Raw genomic sequence first — 21,028 nt, forward strand, 5'->3', positions numbered from 1 at the left:
CTGGGATTGAGCTGTGCGAGCATTCAATCCCAGAGACACAGAAACCGCGCTCTCCCTGGGACCGAGCCGTGTGAGCGTTCAATCCCAGAGATAGAGCGGTTTCTCTGCTGCTATGGATGCTGGGTAAAGAGCTCCCCATTCCACAAAAGCTGTTTTTCCCAAAAACCTACTGCCGCTTGCGCTGACCTGCATGTCCCGTGTTTTAAGTTATAAAAGGGCTTGGTGCATTGAAGGCTGTTCGAAGTTCGTAATTTGCAGTGTCTGTGGTTTCAGAGTGCCTCTTGTATATTTTACCATGCAAGTTATCTTCAAAATCACTTCATTGGTTGTAAAGTGCTTTGAGACGTCCGGTGGTCGTGAAAGGCGCTATATAAATGCAAGTCTTTCTTTTATTTGGGTCTCATTTCATAAGTGTCTGTTTATACAGGTTTCACTGTGGATATAAAACTATCGGGGAAGATTTCCAAAGAACAAATTTATAATCATTTTGTTACACATAGGACTGAGCAAGTTATCTTCTAGTACTGGCAATGACATCTTTAGGGCAAGTAACACCAGCCCACCAGACTGGTCAGGCAAGAGTGGAGAGCCCCACACATCAACACACAGACGGCAAATTTTATATGCCACCTTTTACATCCTCAGGAGATTCTAAAGTGCTTCATATCCAATGGATTACTTTTGTCACAAAAGAAAATACTGCAGATGCTGGATATCTGAAATAAAAACAGAAAATGTTGGAGATACTCAGCAGGGTCAGGCAGCATCTGTGAAGAGAGAAACAGAGTTAACGTTTCAGGTCGATGACCTCGAAAGGTCATCGACCTGAAACGTTAACTCAGTTTCTCTCTTCACAGATGCTGCCTGACCTACTGAGTATCTCCAACATTTTTCTGTGATTACTTTTGTTATGTCGCCAAACTTGGCAGCCAATTTGTGGACAGCAAGGTGCCACAAACAGAAAATCCGATAAATGTAGCCATCAGGCTTGGCTCAGCGAGTAACAACTCTCGCCTCCGTCAGAAGGTTTTGGGTTCAAGCCTTACTCCAGAAACCTGAGCACAAAATCTAATCTGACACTTCAGCGCTGCACTGGCAATGGTGGCGACTCTCGTTAAACATGCTGTCTTTTGAGACCTTAAACCGAAGGCCCCATCTGACTGCTCAGGTGGACCTAAAAGATCTCACGGCCACTATTTGAAAAACAGGGGACGTTCTCTCAGTGTCCTGGCCAATATTTATCCTCAATCAGCATCACTAAAAACAGGTTATCTGGTCATTTACCTCATTGCTGTTTGTGGGACCTTGCAGTGCGCAAATTGTTTGTCTACATTACAACTTGTGAAGTGACTTCACTTCAGAAGTGATTCACTGTGAAGTGCTTTGGGATATCCTGAAGATCTGAAAGGCACTAAATAAAGGCAAGTCCTTTCCTTCCCTTTAAATGACCAGCTAATTGACTTTTGTAGCTTCGGATGATCAGGAAAATGACGGCGCTGCGAGGAAGTCAGAGGATCATGTAATGGAAATTAATTTAACGTCTGTGGAAAATGCTATGGTGATTTAGGAGGTCTTTAATATTGAAGTAATGCACAAGAAAGCACAATTTTAGCTCCAGATCAAATCAGTTTGATTATCTTTTTCATTTGATTATTCTCTGCTTGCAATGCATTGCTTGGACTGTGAAATTTTCAATTCTACCCTATGCACTGCATTTAGTTTATATTCTCACTATGTTTTATGCCGATATCATACATCATCCCCTCCTGCACTGTAGGGATGGAGTTCTGAAACTACATGCTCAGCACAGACATGAAAATGTCAGAGTCATAACGGCATAGAAGGAGGCCATTCGGCCCAGCGAGACCGTGCCGGCTCTCTGGAGAGCAATCCAGTCAGTCCCATTCCCCCGCTCTATCCCCGTAGCCCTGCAAGTTTATTTCCCTCAAGTGCCTATCCAGCCTCCCCTTGAAAACATTGAGTGTCTCCGCTTCCACCACTTCCGTCGGCAGCGAGTTCCAGGTCCTCACCACTCGCTGCGTAAAAAAGTTTTTCCTCACATTCCCCCTGTATCTCTTGCCCAAAACCTTAAATCTGTGTCCCCTAGTCCTTGTACCATCAACTAGTGGGAACAGCCTTTCCCTGTCTAGCCTATCCAAACCGTCATAATCTTGTACACCTCTATCAAATCACCCCTCAACCTCCTTTGCTCTAATGAAACAAATCCAGCTTCTCCAACCTGTACTTATAGCTAAGATCCCCCATCCCCAGAGCCATTCTGGTAAATCTCCTCTGCACCCTCTCAATGGCCTTCACATCCTTCCTAAAGTGTGGTGACCCAGAACTGGATGCAGTACTCCAGTTGTGGCCTAACCAGTGCTTTATAAAGGTTCAGCATAACCGCTTTACTTTTGTACTCAATACCTCTATTTATGAAGCCCAAGATCCCATATGCTTTGCTAACCACTCTCTCAATATGTCCTGCACCTTCAGGGACCTATGCACATTAACTCCCAGGTCCCTCTGTCCCTGCACACTCTTTAAAACTGTGCCATTAAGTGTATATTGCCTCTCCCTGTTCCTTCTGCCAAAATGCATCACCTCACACTTCTCTGTATTAAATTCCATCTGCCACTTGTCTGCCCATTCTGCGAGCCTTTCTATGTCATCACAGCATTAGACAGCCAGTGCCATGTGGTCTCCTAGTCGCCAAAACCGCGAGAGAGGAAACAGCCCAAGGTTTTTGTATGCTGGTATTCCACGGAGTAACTTCAGGAAATGCATTTTGAACATTTTAGAAGAGATCACGTTTTTAATCACCTTGCACGGTAAGAGGAGCGGGGTTTCATGCACTTGAAGGCATATTACCTAAAGGACGTTGATAAACGTGCAGTGGGATTAGCAGCAACAACAAACAAAAAAGCTGATAGAATGGAGGAGATCAATGATAAGGAGAAGGAAGAGAGCTCTGGAAAATAACGGAGAGTCAGAAGGTGGGCCATCAACTAATACAGATAAAGTTATTCAAGAGGAAGCTAGATCACCACCAACATGGTTTAAGTGAAGGACCATTTAAATGGTCATGGATTTGGAAGAGCACAATGCCAGATCGACCTAATGTGGAGAGGTTTCAAGCACACTAAACCATTAGCAAGGCTGAGCAATTTTGTTAAGCCAGCAAGATGAACTGTACCTTAATTTCATCAATCCACTGTCGGACATTTAGAAAACTAATCTCTGAAGTCACGTCGTACAGTAGTAACACACCGTGAGCTTTTCGGAAATAGGACTTGGCAATACTGCGAAACCTGGGTTGGGGGGTGGGTGGGGGGAGATAAAAGAAAAATGCGGTCTCATTAACGAGCATTTGAACTGGCAAGGTCAATATGGAAATTGGTTCGTCCTGCAGAGACTCGGAACAAAATTCAAGCAGTTATTCCATTGTTATTGTCCATGTACAGCAAGAGGTACAACGTTCTATAGAAACTACCGCAGTCAAGCAATGATGAGCCACAGGTGGGAATGGTTACAGGTGGGAGTGGTTACAGGATCACCGTCATTCAGTGAGCCGTTTCTCACACAACCGCCTGGTGTTTACGCTCAGTTGCACTGGTTTTTTCAGCGCGATTCGCCCGAAATCGGCCAAACCAGCGAAAAAGATCGGGCCATTTCAAACGCAAATTACGTTTGGTGCAAATCGAGTTTCCACGATCTTTTGAGCTGGTTTAAAAAAAAAAAAAAAAAATCAGGCTAGAAGCCAACCCCCCCCCCCCCCCCCCCAGATTGAATTAAACACCACGGCGAATTTCCACTAATTGCGCCAGTTTGCGGGCCTACAAGGAGGCTCTTAAAATTAAACTGGATCTTTTGGGCGCGAGGACACTAATAGGCATGTTTTAAAAGATTCTGAGTATAGTTTGTTTTAATTTACTAAGAAACTGACTACTGTACACCAACATAACTAGCAACTGGTTCTTTATAGTTTTTTAAAGTCATTTTCAGTTATTTAAAATCGGGTTACTCACAGGTGCTGGACTAGACACTGAGTAAAATGCTTATTTTTTGTGATAAACCTATTTTCAGCCGTATTAATCAAACTGCACCAGGTTACCACTCTTAAATATATCAAGGAATATTTTCTAAAGCAAATTTTTTTTAAATTATGTTCTAAACGCTGCCCGATTGTGCTGGTTTATGGCAGATTTTATGTTCAGTGATTTGCAAATGTGTTTGAGCGGAAACTTGAGAAAAAAAAACCCTTCTCGAAACGGGCGCAAATGATCATCGATTGCGCCCAAAGCGGAAACTCGACCCCATTGTGTGTACGCATGTTGTGATTTCGCTCTGAAACACAACCATTGCGGGGGGGGGGGGGGGGGGGGGGGGGAGAAAAAAGTTCTTTTACAAGTACCAAAAGAAGGAGCACCCTTAGCAAACCATGACAGGGATCATTTTCACCTTCACCACCTGGGCAGTAACCTGGCAGAGGGTATCGTCCAACCATTGTTGAACCGACTCACCCCATTGAAATCAATGGAACCAAACACCGGGCAGGTTCTGCAGCAGGCGTGCGATCCAATTCTGCTCCACCAGGTTATTGTGCGGGCGGTAAAGTTAAATCTTGCCTCCGGTATCCTTCATTTAGGTAGGCACTGTATAACATTATTCAGGGCCAGAGTGGTCTCCGGGACTCGTTTTGATCACGTAAGGTAGTTGGAGAGGAAATTCTCCAGATTTTTCTTCCCTAATTGGCCGGGGTTTTTTTGTACCTTGTTTATTGCCTTTCCCAGACGATCACATGCCTCTGGGTGGGGTGGGGAGCAATGTTCCCGCTAATTTGGTTTTTTGGTGCGTGGTCCCTTTAAATTTGCAGCGCGGTGTCTTTTCCAGTTGCAGCAGCTGGTGAGCGGCCTGCGCAGGACCTCCTGATTGTTGCCCGGCCGCGCACCTTAGGGGGGACATTGGTGGGGAGAGTATGTATTGCGATGAATAAAGCATCACAATTACATGGGACGGGCTGGATGGACCAGTAGGTCTTCTCCTGTCTGTCGTTTTGCGTACGTTCGTACAAAAATAGCAAAACATCTGTATCTCCAAGAAATTCCTTCGTTGCACTAACCCTTTAACAGGTCACACAAATACACTGCCTTCATAGGGCCAAAGTAATCACATTGAGAATATTCAACACCTTATATTGTAATAAAATATTACATTAAATAAAATGATGGGCAAGTAAGCACATTTTAAATTCTGACCGATTTGAAATTTGAAGTAGAGAAACCAACAGGTTTCTCACTTTAAACAGTCACCTTTACCTCTCCTGGCCAGCAGTGTCCCAGATCTGTAACGTGGCACTTTCACCATCAACCAATAGTTTCTTCATTTGAAAATCAACTCCTAGAAACAAACAGATTATTTTCAACACTTGGGTTTCACTAGGATTAGAACTTTTGTAAAGCACGGAAAATGAAGTTAGCTAAACAAAGGTGCAGTCCATAACGCAGCCCATCATAATAGGGTAAGCGTTTTTTTTTTTAAAAACAGAAGTGTATTCATTCATGGGATGGGGGCATCGCTGGCAAGACCAGCATTTATTGCCCATCTCTAATTGCCCTCGAAAAGGTGGTGGTGAGCCGCCTTCTTGAACCGCTGCAGTCCGTGTGGTGAAGGTGCTCCCACAGTGCTGTTAGGGAGGGAGTTCCAGGATTTTGACCCAGCGACGATGAAGGAACGGCGATATACTTCCAAGTCAGGATGGTGTGTGTCTTGGAGGGGAACTTGGAGGTGGTGGTGTTCCCATGCACCTTCCGTTCATATATCCTTCTAGGTGGTAGAGGTCGCGGGTTTGGGAGATGCTGCCGAAGAAGCCTTGGCGAGTTGCTGCAGTGCATCTTGTAGATGGTACACACTGCAGCCACGGTGCGCCGGTGGTGGAGGGAGTGAATGTTTAAGGTGGTGGATGGGGTGCCAATCAAACGGGCTGCTTTGTCCTGGATGGTGTCGAGCTTCTTGAGTGTTGTTGGAGCTGCACTCATCCAGGCAAGTGGAGAGTATTCCATCACACTCCTTACTTGTGCCTTGTCGTTGGTGGAAAGGCTTTGGGGAGTCAGGAGGCGAGACACTCGCTGCAGAATACCCAGCCTCTGGCCTGCTCTTGTTGCCACAGTATTTATGTGGCTGGTTCAGTTAAGTTTCTGGTTAATGGTGAACCCGAGGATGTGGATAGTGGGGGATTCGGCGATGGTAATGCCATTGAATGTCAAAAAAAATGGTTTTGATACAACTGAGTGGCTTGCTAGAGTGAACTGTTAAGAGTGAGCCACGTTGGTGTTAGACTGGAGTCACATATAGGTCAGACCGGGTAAAGATGGAAGGTTCCCTTCCCTAAACCAGTTGGGTTTTTAAAGACAATCCGACAGCTTCATGGTCACTTTTACTGATCCCAGCTTTTTATAATTTCCATTTTATTTTAAAGCAGCAAAATTCAAATTTTCAAAACAGCCATGGTGGGATTTGCACTCATGTTCTCTGTATTACTAGTCCAGTAACATAATCACTACACTACTGTACCCTGGGAACAATGCTGCTACACACACGCACACACAGAGCGAAGCAATTCTTCCTTGGTGGGGTCACTCTATTTAAGCAAAATGTAGAGAGTGAAATCCATCCCTAGTTCTGCCTGTAGAAGTTCTAAAACGGGTGGACCATCTGCTACCGCCCGTTTTGCACCCCTGCCATAGTTGAATTTCCCCCCCATAATATTTCCAAATCTCAATTCATCCTGGAACAGTCATAGGGGGAAAAATCTGGTATCGCCCCATTTGGGGCGTCATTATCGGCCGTGCGCAAAGTTTAGTGCCTGGCGCTAATTATCGCCTCCGACAGCAAACTTGGCTTTTATCGCCCCTGGAGGCGATTGGAGCGCTAAATCAGGCGCTTCACACCGGTCTTAAGGCGCAAAGGCCGAGGAGCGAGGCGCTACCTCAGAGCGCTGGTGAAGCAAGGAAGGGCAAATCAAAATGAACCTGCAAAGTGCTGCTCAGTACCCAAAACTCCTTCACACAGCGTTGAATCTCTCCAGAAGTCTCTCGCTCTCAGAATGCGTGGTGCAAAAATGTCACCGACAAAAAAAGGCAGGAAGCGGCCGCCTTTAAATAGCGCTCCCCCAGTCCCTTCCTGACTGCAAAATGCTCCCCTCAACCTGTCGTTGCTAGCGGCAGGCGGTAAGGCAGGGGGCGCCACTCAATATCCGGTGCGGGGCGCTACGCACTCGACTGACGTCACGATCTGCCGGTGCAGGAGATCGTGGCGGTAATGTTTAGCACCGCCGCAAAATGTTTAGTTAATTTCACGAGCGGCGCAAACATCGCTGCGCCCGGGCGCTAGTTGCTTTGTGCCCCATTAGCGCCCTCTTAAGGCGCCAACGGGAGGCGCAAACAACTGAATTTTTCCCCCATAGTCTGGTTGTAAACAGTATTTGTCTGATTTAGTGTACTCCAGGTCAAATATTATATTAAGCATTTTCACACTGGCAAAGCATACAAGAAGTAGCAGAGTATAACAGGTCAGATTATAGGAATGATAAATGTCCCAATTTCTAGTCTAGATTGCCTAGAATTACAGTAGTGTGAACCAGTAAAGGTGGACACGAGTGAGATATGGAAGAATTGGAGTGATTTTGCTCTGCTTTATGCCTGGTATATGCTTACTTCCCAGTAGAGGGAAAAGGGGAGGAGGCCAGTGATGTTAGGTCACTGCCTCCTTTTTTGATCATGTGCACTTTTGAGGATTTTCCCGATGGGTGGGGGGTGCAGCATTCTCGTCTGGAACAGCTGGAAGCACGTTAATGCTGCGATAATGAGGCAGGAGTGATGTCACTACACCACCTGCCTCACTTCCCTGGGTCTTCGCTTGGCGTAGGCCTCAGCACTGGCGCCTAGCTTGCCTCAGGTCGGAGGGTCTAAAAAGGAGCTAGCAGCAAACTTGCGGAGATGCCAAAAAGATAGGTGACTCCCCTCCCATCAAGCCCCACCACCACCGAGCCAACAGGACGGTCACCAGGGCTCAGGGTCTCTGGCTGTTGCTTTTGGACAACAGCCAAAGAGATCCCAAAGCTGGTGGCCATTCCCCCTTGGGAAGGAGCTTATGCAAGAAGGACGAGAGGGGATCTCACTGAAACGTATAAAATTCTGACAGGGCTAGACAGACTGGATGCAGGGAGGATGTTTCCCCTGGCTGGGGGGGTCTAGAACGAGGGGTCACAGTCTCCAGATACAGGGTAGGACATTTAGGACTGAGATGAGGAGAAATTTCTTCACTCAGAGGGTGGTGAACCTCTGGAATTCTCTACCACAGAAGGCTGTGGAGACCAAGTCACTGGATATATTTAAGAAGGAGGTAGATAGATTTCTAGACACAAAAGGCATCAAGGGATATGGGGAGAGAGCGGGAATATGGTATTGAGATAGAGGATCAGCCATGATCATAGTGAATGGCGGAGCAGGCTCAAAGGGCTGAATGTCCTACTCCTGTTCCTATTTTTCTATCTTTCTATGTATCTAAGAGGCTCTCTTGCACTGTTAGCAATATAGGGCCATTTTAAGGGCCCAAACCTGCAGTTATAGGTAGGTTCAGGTCCCTTTGGGCAGAGTGTACTTCGGGTGTGCTCCACCAGACTTATGCTCAGCCTGGGGTTGGGGGAAGGGGTTGAAGGAAAATTGGCCCCATTTTGTGATCAGATCAATATACTGAAGGCAACCCCACTTCAAAAGACACGTCACCCTTTAAAGGCAAAGGGCAGGCAGCAAACGATAAATATCTTACCCAGCGTGGTAGGAATGTGTCCTTTGAACTCGTTCATACACAGCCGTAGTAAAAAGCTGGATTTCCCTGAACCAGCATCTCCTGCAAGGACAAGTCTGTAGAGTGGCCCATCTGGCTGGGAGTTGCCCCCTTCAACACCCATTTTCTGAAAATAAAAACAAGTCTGATTGATAATGCGCATTAGTGTAGGTCAATGAGCACAGGATATACCATAAATATGGCTCATGAGTTGTGAACTTGAGATGAGGAAACTCCATAAGCAGGCACCAATGCACCAAACAAAAGGTTCAAAATGGTGTGTTCATTGTGAAACAAGTCTAGGGCAAATTTAATTGTAGCTGGATATATCAAGACTTCCAAAGTAATCAGAAATTATGTCAAGGGAAGAGGTAGAAAGGCAGGGATAATAATGCAAACAAACTTATTTCTTCCTCCATTCTCCATATCTGTGCCACCTGCTCTCTAATACATATAGTGGACATGGCCTCCTTGGGCATTTATGAGAATAATATTGCAATATAGTAGTGGCTAGAGATGGGATTGATGTTGTGACCAGTGGATGGTTTCAATCTACAACATCATTAATGACCAAAAACCTGATCAACACTGTGATTGGCCAACTGCCCAAAGGAAGAGCTTGCTGCAAAGACAGGAATGACAGCGTTTTGCAAACAGACACCATCATTAGTATATCATAGGAGTAGGAGTCGGCCATTCAGCCCCTCGAGCCTCTGCCACTATTCAGTTAGATCTGTACCTCAACTCCATTTACCCGCCATTGCTCCACATCCCCGATACCCTTACCCAACAAAAATCTGTAGATCCCAATCTTGAAAATGTCATTTGTCCCAGCATCCACAGCCTTTTGGGGTAGCGAGATTCAGATTTCCACTACCCTAAGTGTGAAAAAATGCTTCCAGATTTCACTCCTAAATGACCTAGCTCTGATTTTAAGATTCCAGAAACTACTGAACCTAATAATGATCATGCACAAGAGAAAAAGGCACTAAAAGTATGTTTGGAAAAAGACACATCATAGAATAATGCAGCATAGAAGGAGGCCATTCGGCCCATTGGGCCTATGCTGATTCTATGAAAGAGCTATCCAATTACCACCACCCCGCCCCCACCTACACTTTACCCATAGCTTTGATTTTTTTCCTTTTAAGTATTTATCCAATTCCCTTTTGAAAGTTACTATTGAATCTGCTTCCACCGCCTTCACAGGCAGTCCATTCTGGAAAATAATAACTTGCTATGCAAAAATATTTCCCCTCATTGCCCCTCTGGTTCTTTTATCAGAGCCAGATGCCACAGCCTAGTCATTTTTTTTTTTTTTTTTATTCGTTCATGGGATCTGGGCCTCACTGGCAAAGCCAGCATTTATTGCCCATCCCTAATTGCCCTCGAGAAGGTGGTGGTGAGCCTCCTTCTTGAACCATTGCAGCCCATGTGGTGAAGGTGCTCCCACAGTGCTGTTAGGGAGGGAGTTCCAGGATTTTGACCCAGCGACGATGAAGGATCGGCGATATACTTCCAAGTCAGGATGGTGTGTGACTTGGAGGGGAACTTGGAGGTGGTGGTGTTCCCATGCGCCTGCTGCCCTTGTCCTTCTAGGTGGAAGAGGTCGCGGGTTTGGGAGGTGCTGCTGAAGAAGCCTTGGTGAGTTGCTGCAGTTCATCTTGTAGATGGTACACACTGCAGCCACGGTGCGCCGGTGGTGGAGGGAGTGAATGTTTAAGGTGGTGGATGGGGTGCCAATCAAGCGGGCTGCTTTGTCCTGGATGGTGTCGAGCTTCTCGAGTGTTGTTGGAGCGGCACTCATCCAGGCAAGTGGAGAGTATTCCGTCACACTCCTTACTTGTGCCTTGTAGATGGTGGAAAGGCTTTGGGGAGTCAGGAGGTGAGATACTCGCCGCAGAATAACCAGCCTCTGACCTGCTCTTGCTTTGCGATGCACATTCAAGTCTTCAGAAGATATGTACAGCATTTAAATGAACCAAAAGCAGTCTCAGACTCAGTGGGTGCAATAAGCCAAAAAAGTTTAAAAGAGGCTTCTAAATGTAGCAGAACTAAAGCATTACATCTAAATGTGTCCACGCGTGTCAGGACATAGAACAGCTGACTGGTACAGAGATGAATAGTTTGAATAATGAATGTTGGGGATGGGATACTGATAGTCTCCCTTTGTTTCTCATTAGACCATGTATACCTCAATTCAACTCAAAACAATGCAGGGTAGATTTTACAATGTAGCGTTCGCTCCCTGTGTAAAGCTTCATGTGAGGAATGCATTGTCTTGGACCTCAGGCACTTGAACGATTTTCTGTCCACTGAAATTAGCATTGGCAACAGTAATTAATCTTAATAACACAGTTACCTGAAAGCTTATTTTGTACCAGAAGCTCTTTAAATGCAGTGTCATATAATCAATAGGTGTTTATTCCATTCCATCAATTTAGGGCTGTACAGAATTAAGCAGCTTAAAATGGACTTTGAGGCTCATTTTTGTACCCTTACTTTAAACTGACTCCTGAATCAAGATGAATTCGGGAAAAAAACAAGCAAAGTACCCCACAGTTCACTATAGGCTCAAGTATAAATAACACTCCTAAAAACTTGAAGGGCTTAGACTATAAGCCTCAATTTAAATGTTTGAAGCTTTCAAGACTGAGATTGATCGACTTTTGTTCGGTAAGGGTATCAAGAGATATGGAGCAAAGGCGGGTAAATGGAATTGAGGTGCTGATCAGCCATGATCTAATTGAATGACGGAGCAGGTTCGAGGGGCTGAACGTGCCAACGCCTGTTCCTATGTTTCCTTTCTCTCTGCAATTTCCCCCCCCAGTTTATACCGAGGTGATGTCTTCACTTAGAAACCAGATTCCAACAGATCTATCAGGAGACTGGGGGGGGGGGGGGGGGGGGAAATCATAAACTGGGGCGACTGCTGCACAAAGGTTGTGGGTCTCCTTTCCGAGTCCTGCTCGCCCAGGACCCAAACGGGAACATAAAAGTGAGTTTTGTTTAATCGCCAAAAGCAGTCAGCATGGAGTTTGTGTGAAACAATGTCACTTTGAATAATGCTCACCTCTCCTCCTGCTGTGTGAACCGTCAACTGACCAGAGTGCCTGTGCAAGGAGCAAACTCAACACAAGTCTGCACCTCGTGCAGAATGGACTAGGTTAACAGCTGCTATTGAGCGTTTGATGAATGGCAGTGTCATCTCCATCTGTTCCTATCGTGCTGGACCGGCTGAGAAGTGTTGTAATACAGCGACTGTTTTTGCTACTGTCTACACATTCTAATGCAAATCAAATGCCTCAGCGAAAAAAAATATTTTCCGATTAGCAGAATTTTAGTTTGAAGCAATCATGAATAATTTGATATGGGGAGGCTCCTGAAGATGCGACAGGGGATAGAAGTTCTTTTTAAAAAAAAAAAAAAATGTTTTAAACTTTTTTGCTCATCATGGAAGAGAGGGAGCTGGGGGGTCAGAGTAGATAACTGACAGAAAGCTGGTATCAGGACAGGCGCATTGGGCTGAAATCTCTACCATTCTATTGATAAACTATTTACAAGCTGCACACCAATGAACACAAAATGCCCCTCCCCTCCCCTCCACCCACCCCGCCCCACCACCAAGTCCATTTACTGGAAGCAAAGCTTGGAATTCCAATCTAATATTCATTATGAAGTTTTCTTCCCTCGCGTTTCAAGAACTTGCAGTTGCCCAATTCAAAGAATTAGTCACGGCCACTTCTTTTGTTCTACTCAGGATATCTCCGGATATATCCGGCGACTGGAGCATTCACATCCCGACGATGTGTTCGGCGAGTCGGGCGGAGGCAGCGCAGCGAGCAGCAGCAGCAGCCACGACGACCCGCTGCAGCACGTCGGCCGGCAGCTCCATGGCGGGAAACTCGCAGTCCGGATGGGAGGAGGGGAGCCGGGCATGGCGGCCAGAGGTCGGATCGTGAGCGGGAGAAGCAGGCCACCACTCGGAGCCAGCAACAGTGAGGAGGAGGCCGCGGTGACGAGGAGGACGGAGCGGCTGAGGGACATCGTGCTCCCACTGCCAAGGGAAACCATTGTATTGACTCTCTGAACGCGGCGCTGTATGTATAGCTGACGCGTCCCTACGGGGAGTAAGCATTCCATTGTAATTGTACTTGTACTGGTTACATATTGGCAAATAAAATTGAATTGAACTGAACTGAACTGAATGAATCTTGGGACAAAAATACGAAAGAGTCCTCCCATTTCCCAGATTCTCTTCCCCCCCCCCCGCCCCGCCCCAACCAATTGGCCCGAGTTTTTAAAATCTGGTTTTGCGCCTCTCCCAGGAGATCCCATGGTTTCGTGTGGCGTGGGCTGGGCTGGGCTGGGCACAAGGCATCACAGTTGTGTGGGACGGGCTGGGTGGACCAGAGGACGTTTGTTACCTTTGGCGAGAATGCTGGCAGCCGTCTCCTGGAAGATGCTGTGGAGCTGCAGCGGCTGACAGGGCGCGATGGCTTCCAGCTCCCGACCACTCTGTCTAGCTCCGATCTCAGCTCCGACGTCTAATAGAAACACAGCCATATAAAATCACTGCTGTTCCCCAATCCAAGCCCGCTGCGAGTGGACAGTGCCCATTAGTACACACATCAGGAGCACGACTGAGATGCATTCATTTCTCAAAAGATCACTTTTTCTTTTGACAGGCTTAACATCCCATTATTTTCCTGACAATTAAATCCCATTTCTTTGTCCCCTTCAATAAAGCATCTCCTTATTAGGTTATTCAGAAGCCTCACTCAACCTGTTCAGTAACAACAACTCGAATTTATATAGCACCTTTAATGTAGTATAAAACATCACAAGGTGCTTCACAGAAGCGTTATCAAACAAACTTTGACACCGAGCCACATAAAGAGATTTAAACTGGTGACCAAATGCGTTGTCAAAGAGGTAGGTTTCAAGGAGCATCCAATGATGGAGCGATTAAAATCGGAGATTCACAAAAAGACAGAATTGGAGTAGCGCAGAGATCTCAGAGGGTCGTAGGGCTGGAGGAGGTTACAGAGATAGGGAGGGGTGAGGTCATGGAGATAAATGAACACAACGATGAGAATTTTAAATTGGAGATGTTGCTGGACTGGGAGCCAATGTAGGTCAGCGAGCACAGGGGCGATGGGCGAACGGGACTTGGTGCGAGTTAGGATACTGGCAGCAGAGTTCTGGATGAGCGGAGGTTTAAGGAGGGTGAAAGATCGGAGGACAGTCAGGAGTGCGTCGGAACAGTCGGGAACAAAAGCATAGATGGGAGTTTCAACAGCAGGTGGGCTGAGGCAGGGGCGGAGATGGGCGATGCTGTGGACGTGGAAGTGGGCGGTCTTGGTGATGGAGAGGATATGAGGTCAGAAGCTCAGCCTAGGGGTCAAATAGGACGGTGAGGTTGCGAACAGTCAGGTTCAGCCTCAGACAGTGAACAAGGAGAGGGATGGAGTCGGTGGCTAGGGAACGGATTTTGTGGTGGGGGTGGAAAACAATAATGGCTTCAATCTTCCTAATATTTAATTGGGAACAAGAGCAAAGCATAGATGGATAATTAGATTCAAAGTAAAAAGCCAGCCAGTACTTTTTCTTTTTAAATTGCCAGTTTCTGTTACCTGCATGTCCCTCGCCATATATTCAATTTATGTGGAAACTGAACATTAAAGAGCAATTGCTCATTATAGGAAGTCCCACCAATGTAAAATGATCACAACGCTGCCCTGTAGCTGTGACTACACCTTATATTATTGGCTGCTTTGCAGAGCCAGTTTACATGGATATTATTATACTATTGATTTTATGGTTTGGAGTTGCTGGGTTTTGACCGCAGACTTGTATGGCATAGTTTTACAGAAAGGGGAATGTGGAATAGCAAGTTTATACTGGGAGGAGCTACTTAGAAAAGGGAGGTGGAAGCAGGCAGCTGACAATTGAAATGTTCAAAAATGTCACTCTAAGTCCAGGTCACGCAGACTGGTTGGCCTATAAATTGGCCAGAAAAAGCAATAATCCTGAGGATTGGGAGCAGTTTAGGATTCAAAGGAATTAATTAAGAAAGGGAAAATAGAATATGAGAGTAAGCTAGCAGGGAACATAAAAGCTGACTGTAAAAGCTTTTATAGATATGTGAAGAGAAAAAGATTGGTGAAGTCAAGCGTAGGTCCCTTACAGTCAGAATCAGGGGAATTTATAATGGGAAACAAAGAAATGGCAGACCAACTAAATTCATACTTTGGTTCTGTCTTCACAAAGGAGGACACAAATAACCTCCCAGAGATGCCGGGGAACATAGGGCCTGATGAAAGGGTGGAACTGAAAGAAATCAGTATTTGTAGGGAAATGGTGTTAGGAAAATTGATGGGACTGAAGGCCGATAAATCCCCAGGGCCTGATAATCTACATCCCAGGGTACTTAAGGAAGTGGCCCTAGAAATAGTAGATGCATTGCTGGTCATCTTCCAGAATTCGATAGACTCTGGAACAGTACCCATGGATTGGAGGGTAGCTAATGTTACCCCACTATTCAAAAAAGGTGGTAGAGAAAAAGCAGGGAATTATAGACCGGTAAGCCTGACATCGGTAGTGGGGAAAATGCTAGAATCTATTATAAAAGATGTAATAGCAGAGCACTTGGTAAGCAGTGACAGGATCGGACAAAGTCAACATGGATTTACAAAAGGTAAATCATGCTTGACTAATCTACTGGAATTTTTTGAGGATGTAACTGGTAAAATAGATAAGGGAGAACCAGTGGATGTGGTGTATTTGGACTTTCAGAAGGCTTTCGATAAGGTCCCGCATAAGAGATTAGCGTGTAAAGTTAAGGCACATGGGATTGGGGGCAAGGTATTGACTTGGATAGAGAACTGGTTGGCGGACAGAAGGCAGAGAGTTGGAATAAACGGGTCATTTTCCGAGTGGCAGGCAGTGACTAGTGGGGTACCGCAAGGATTGGTCCTAGGACCCCAGCTGTTCACAATATATATTAATGATCTGGACGAGGGAATTGGATGTAATGTCTCTAAATTTGCAGACGACACAAAGCTGGGTGGGAAGGTAAGCTGTGGAGGAGGATGTCGAGAAACTCCAGTACGATTTGGACAGATTGGGTGATTGGGCAGAAACATGGCAAATGCACTATAATGTGGATAAATGTGAGGTTATCCACTTTGGTGGCAAAAACAGGAAGGCAGATTATTATTTGAATGGCAATAGATTGGGAGAAGGGGAAGTGCAAAGAGACCTGGGTGTTCTTGTGCACCAGTCGCTGAAGGTAAGCATGCAGATGCAGCAGGCGGTTAAGGCGGCAAATGGTATGTTGGCCTTCGTAGTAAGAGGGTTCGAGTACAGGAACAAGGATGTCTTGCTACAGCTGTACAGGGCCTTGGTGAGACCGCACCTTGAGTATTGTGTGCAGTTTTGGTCGCCTTACCTGAGGAAGAACGTTCTTGCCAGGGAAGGAGTGCAGCGAAGATTCACCAGGCTGATACCTGGGATGGCAGGAATGACGTATGAGGAGAGATTGTGTCGATTGGGCTTATACTCACTGGAGTTTAGAAGATTGAGAGGGAATCTCATCGAAACCTATAAAATTCTGTCAGGCCTGGACAGACTAGATGCAGGAAGGATGTTTATGATGGCCGGGGAGTCCAGAACCAGGGGTCATAGTCTTAGGATAAGGGGTAAGCCATTTAGGACTGAAATGAGGAGGAATTTCTTCACCCAGAGAGTGGTGAACCTGTGGAATTCTCTGCCACAGAGGGCGGTGGAAGCCAGTTCATTAAATATATTCAAAAAGGGGTTGGATATATTTCTTAAGTCTAAAGGGATCAAGGGATATGGGGAGAAGGCAAGGACAGGGTACTGAGTTTGGATGATCAGCCATGATCTCATTGAATGGCGGAGCAGGCTCAAAGGGCCGAATGGCCGACTCCTGCTCCTATCTTCTATGTTTCTATATGTGAGGCTTGATGAAAACATGTTGGTATTTTCTCTCAGACTCAATTTACACACAAAAAAAAAAGACCTAGATTCCAAAAATGAGGTTAAACAACAATTAGCAACTCTTCTCACACTTAAAATGTGCTAAAATGTTGTATGTTAGGAATTGGGGCACTAGATCTGGGTAACTTGTTGCTACGGTGATAGACCAGTTTGTGCAGTTTTTCTATAAAAGCGCTGGGCATATGTTGGAGCGTTCACTTGCCGGAGTGGGGCATCTCGCGGCCTGTCCGCTTAGTTAGACCTTTTCCTGCAACTTTCGGCTCAATTTGCTTTTGCCCCGTTAGTTGCTGGAAGTGCGAGCTGATAATGGGGCATCTGGGATCTTGGTGGGCAATGGAGCAGACAGTGTATCTCTCTAACCAATGAGATTTAAGGACTGAGAAACAAACAGAGGGAGGACGGAGAAGGAAGCTGAATTAGAGCGGGTGAATTCAATGTCAAATCGGGTGCCGAAAGAGAAATAAAGAGAGAGGGAAAGAAAGATTATTAGGAAATAATTTAAGTGACAGATAGTGGAACTTGTGTGTACTTAAGCAGGTGCTAGAAATGGCAACACTGGAATAAAATCAAATTGCCGCACTCACCAAAGCAGCTTGGGTCGCCCAAAGACAAATGTTTAATAATCCAATAGCCAGCTTACTTTTGTTAATCTTAGCTGATCCCTGTAATGAGCCCATGGTCACTTGTACTAAAATTCCCTTCCCTCCCACTACAGGAACATGCATTGTTAGAAACCCATTATTCAACCATGAAGACCCTATTTGCTGAGTGATTTAAAGTCACGCCACAAGCCCCAACCCTTTAGACAGGACATCATGACACACCGCCGACATGGAACATGCTTAGCATGACACACCGCCGACATGGAACATGCTTAGCATGACACACCGCCGACATGGAACATGCTTAGCATGACACACCGCCGACATGGAACATGCTTAGCATGACACACCGCCGACATGGAACATGCTTAGCATGACACACCGCTGACATGGAACATGCTTAGCATGACACACCGCTGACATGGAACATGCTTAGCATGACACGCCGACATGGAACATGCTTAGCATGACACACCGCTGACATGGAACATGCTTAGCATGACACACCGCCGACATGGAACATGCTTAGCATGACACATGCAACATGACTAGCATGACACAACATGGAACATGCTTAGCATGACACACCAACAACATGGAACATGCTTAGCATGACACGCACCACTCGGGTGGGAGCAGGAAAGGAGAGAAAGATTTAAAAATCCCCCATGGGATCCATGCATTGTGAAAAGGAAAGGTAATGATTACATTGCAGAGTTTCCAAGGCTGCCGACTCAGTTTTGGGGGTTCAGGTGATAATTGTAAGCTACTCAAGACTCTCGCAGTTTATGTTGTAATTTGAAACCCGCCAGATTATAGCCCCATAAAAATCACTCCTGGGTGCCCGTTATACTCCCGAAACAAAACATTTCTAAACAGGTCCTCTCACCTCTGCATCTGATGCCACGTACGAATAACTGTAATGCATCGTTTCACGAGAGTCATCGCTGTCGTAATCATCTGAAGAATAATCTGCTACGTCCTGAGATGTGGACACACCGCTGTCCAGGTATCGGTCTGCCCAGCTTGCCACTTCGGATATTCGGTGTCTGGATTTATCATTATTTAAGATCATAGTCTCTTCGTCGCCATTGGAATCACTGTACATGGAATTACAGAGAATTACATGGAGTATGCAGCACAGAAACAGGTCGTTCGGTCCAACTAGTCTGGGCTGGAGTCCCTACTCCACATGGGATGACCTTTTGCATCATTTAACAGAAACCAGCATCTCTATTAAGGAATAAAAACAGAAAATGCTGGAAAAACTCAGCAGGTCAGGCAGCATCTGTGGAGAGAGAAACAGTTAACGTTTCAGGTCGATGACCCTTCGTCAGAACTGGAAAAAGTTGGAGATGGAACAGGTTTTTAAGCAAGTGCAGGGGCAGGGAAGGAAAGAACAAAATCTCTATTAAGGAGTTCATTGTTCATTCAACCTGCCTTCCAGTGATTTGAGCACTTGTTAAAACTTTCTTCTGCCTTGCATCCTTCAAAGAGGCTCGCTTATCTTTCAGTTCTGAAGAAGGGTCCACACCCGGATCATTAACCCAGCTTTCCTCTACTGCTGTTGGCAGACCCGCTGGGATTCCAACATAATGGCCCAGAAATTCGGGTCGGAGGCTTCCCGTGGGTGCAAGCCTCCGACCTGCACTTACCTACTGCGCCGGCCGTTGAGCTGTGGGCCCGCGTGGGATTCCGATTCTGGGCCTCCTCCAACTGCCGGCGCGCAGTGCTTGCGTATCCCAGGGGCGCAGTTAGTTTGATGCGTCCCCTGGGATCACGTGGGCCATGGGGAGCCAATCGGAGCAGGGAATTCATAACTTTGAAATTCATAACTTTGACAGGAAGAGCTGTCAAAACTTGGAAATACTACGGGCCCCAAAACATCACTAAATCTTCAAATACATTTTTTTTTTTTAAATCACATTTTTTAAATAAACTATAAATTACATGAAATAACTATTTTAAACAAATTAAATTTTTGAAAAAATAATTTTATTTTGTAACGGGGCTAAAAATAAACTTACCTTGATTTAAAGTATTTAAAAATAATAAAACCTGTGGAAAAAATGTTTTAATTTTAGTTAATTCACCACTTACCTTGTAAAAAGCAGGCCTTACGCCTGCTTTTTATATGTGTAAATTCTGGAGACATACCCTCCCAGGAAAACCTGCAAAAAAAAATGCAAGTTCGATGCGCACGCGCTGCCTCGCCGGCGCACGCGTTCGACCTCTGAACCCCTTTGTTCAGGGGAACGGAAGTGCCGGTTTCCCGCGCATGCGCAGTGCATGCAGGAAACTGGCACTTCCATTGGGCCTACGGGTGAGTACCCCGTGCGTACTCACCCGTGGAGACCCGAATTTCTGGGCCTTTGTTTCTATGACATAATTTCAACATTTCCAGTGTTTTTATCTAGGTAACAGTGACACCCCGTTGCCATACCTGTATCTAATGACATGTATTCCATTTTGTTCTTCTGATTTCACGCCTCTCACTGGAACTGATCCATTTAAGGAATGCTGCAATCACAGTACAAGCAAACCCTTTAGAAAATATTTCATCTTACCAAAATGCCAGTCACATAGTAATAAGTTTGCAAAAGTTGGACAATAACAGTAATTATTCTTCTATAGGTCTCCCTGCACCAATTCCTAGTTGAGAGTAGATGATAATCTGCTAACAAGGCATTACAGCTGAACGACACTGGTTCAGAACGATTTATCATCTGATTTTCCCTCCCTTTAAAAAGGAAATGTATATTCCAGCCAAAAATGAGATTTTGCTTTGTATTTCTCCTTTGCATCTAATCATCATATGCAGTTCATCTTTACCAATGATAGGCTGCTGGGTGTCTCTAACCAGTGGATCGATTGGTCTGTGTTAATCATGTGATCCTGAAGTCTCCATTCATTGGTTCTGGCAACTTCTTTTTTTATTGAACACTGGTAACCATGTGACTGTTAATTAATTATTGGTCAGATTCCCTGTAATCATCCCTTGGCTGGAGAATGTTTTTAAAAAATAAACTGCTCCACTCCCTGGCTGAAACCCAAGTTTGCTCTGCCAAATCCCCCTCCAACAGGGGTACAAGTATCCTGGATCACCACAGACATAACATGCAGAAATATATTTACAATCCGTTCTAAAGTCTTGGCATATTAGATTTCTTCCTTTTTGTTTTTATATGACTAAAGTCTAAGATGATAAAAATGATGCAAATATGAAGGGCAAGCAGTGCATTCATTAAGCTTTCTCTGAAAAAGTAGCACGTAGAATCTGGTGCATTTAATCCAAGTTAATACTTAACAATTGTGTCATTTAATGAATTGGATTTAATATAACCCTCCATAAATCACAACAAACATCAGAAAGCATCGTCCAGACACCCAACTACCCACAGGGAAACACCACACAGCTACTAGTGCGGAACAGGAACCTCCCGTTAGAAATTTATGGTTAAACTATTTCACTGCACAGGGAGACCAGATGTTTCAGATCTTGTGGAAGCTCAGCAGATGTTGCCCTCAAGCTCAGGACCAACATCCTTTTCATTCCT

The 21,028-nt window shown here is 45.4% G+C and overlaps 1 protein-coding gene across 2 annotated transcripts in view; it reads right to left on the minus strand.

Annotated features, from left to right (window-relative positions):
- The window catches only part of rasef2 (RAS and EF-hand domain containing 2), a 94,487-nt gene that overhangs the window by 4,501 nt on the left and 68,958 nt on the right, over nucleotides 1-21,028 (minus strand). For both annotated transcript variants that reach the window (XM_085968830.1, XM_085968831.1), the window contains exons 9-14: nucleotides 19,915-19,991; nucleotides 18,361-18,571; nucleotides 13,272-13,391; nucleotides 8,827-8,971; nucleotides 5,316-5,397; nucleotides 3,194-3,308 (exon numbers count right to left, since the gene is read on the minus strand). In XM_085968830.1, the coding sequence (XP_085824956.1) occupies nucleotides 3,194-3,308; nucleotides 5,316-5,397; nucleotides 8,827-8,971; nucleotides 13,272-13,391; nucleotides 18,361-18,571; nucleotides 19,915-19,991 (750 nt within the window). The remainder of the gene's footprint in view (nucleotides 1-3,193; nucleotides 3,309-5,315; nucleotides 5,398-8,826; nucleotides 8,972-13,271; nucleotides 13,392-18,360; nucleotides 18,572-19,914; nucleotides 19,992-21,028) is intronic.

Source organism: Somniosus microcephalus, chromosome 27 (genome assembly GCF_052327205.1).
Source record: "Somniosus microcephalus isolate GS21.2 chromosome 27, FLI_Smic_1.0, whole genome shotgun sequence".
In the NCBI taxonomy this organism is placed as follows: Eukaryota; Metazoa; Chordata; class Chondrichthyes; order Squaliformes; family Somniosidae; genus Somniosus; species Somniosus microcephalus.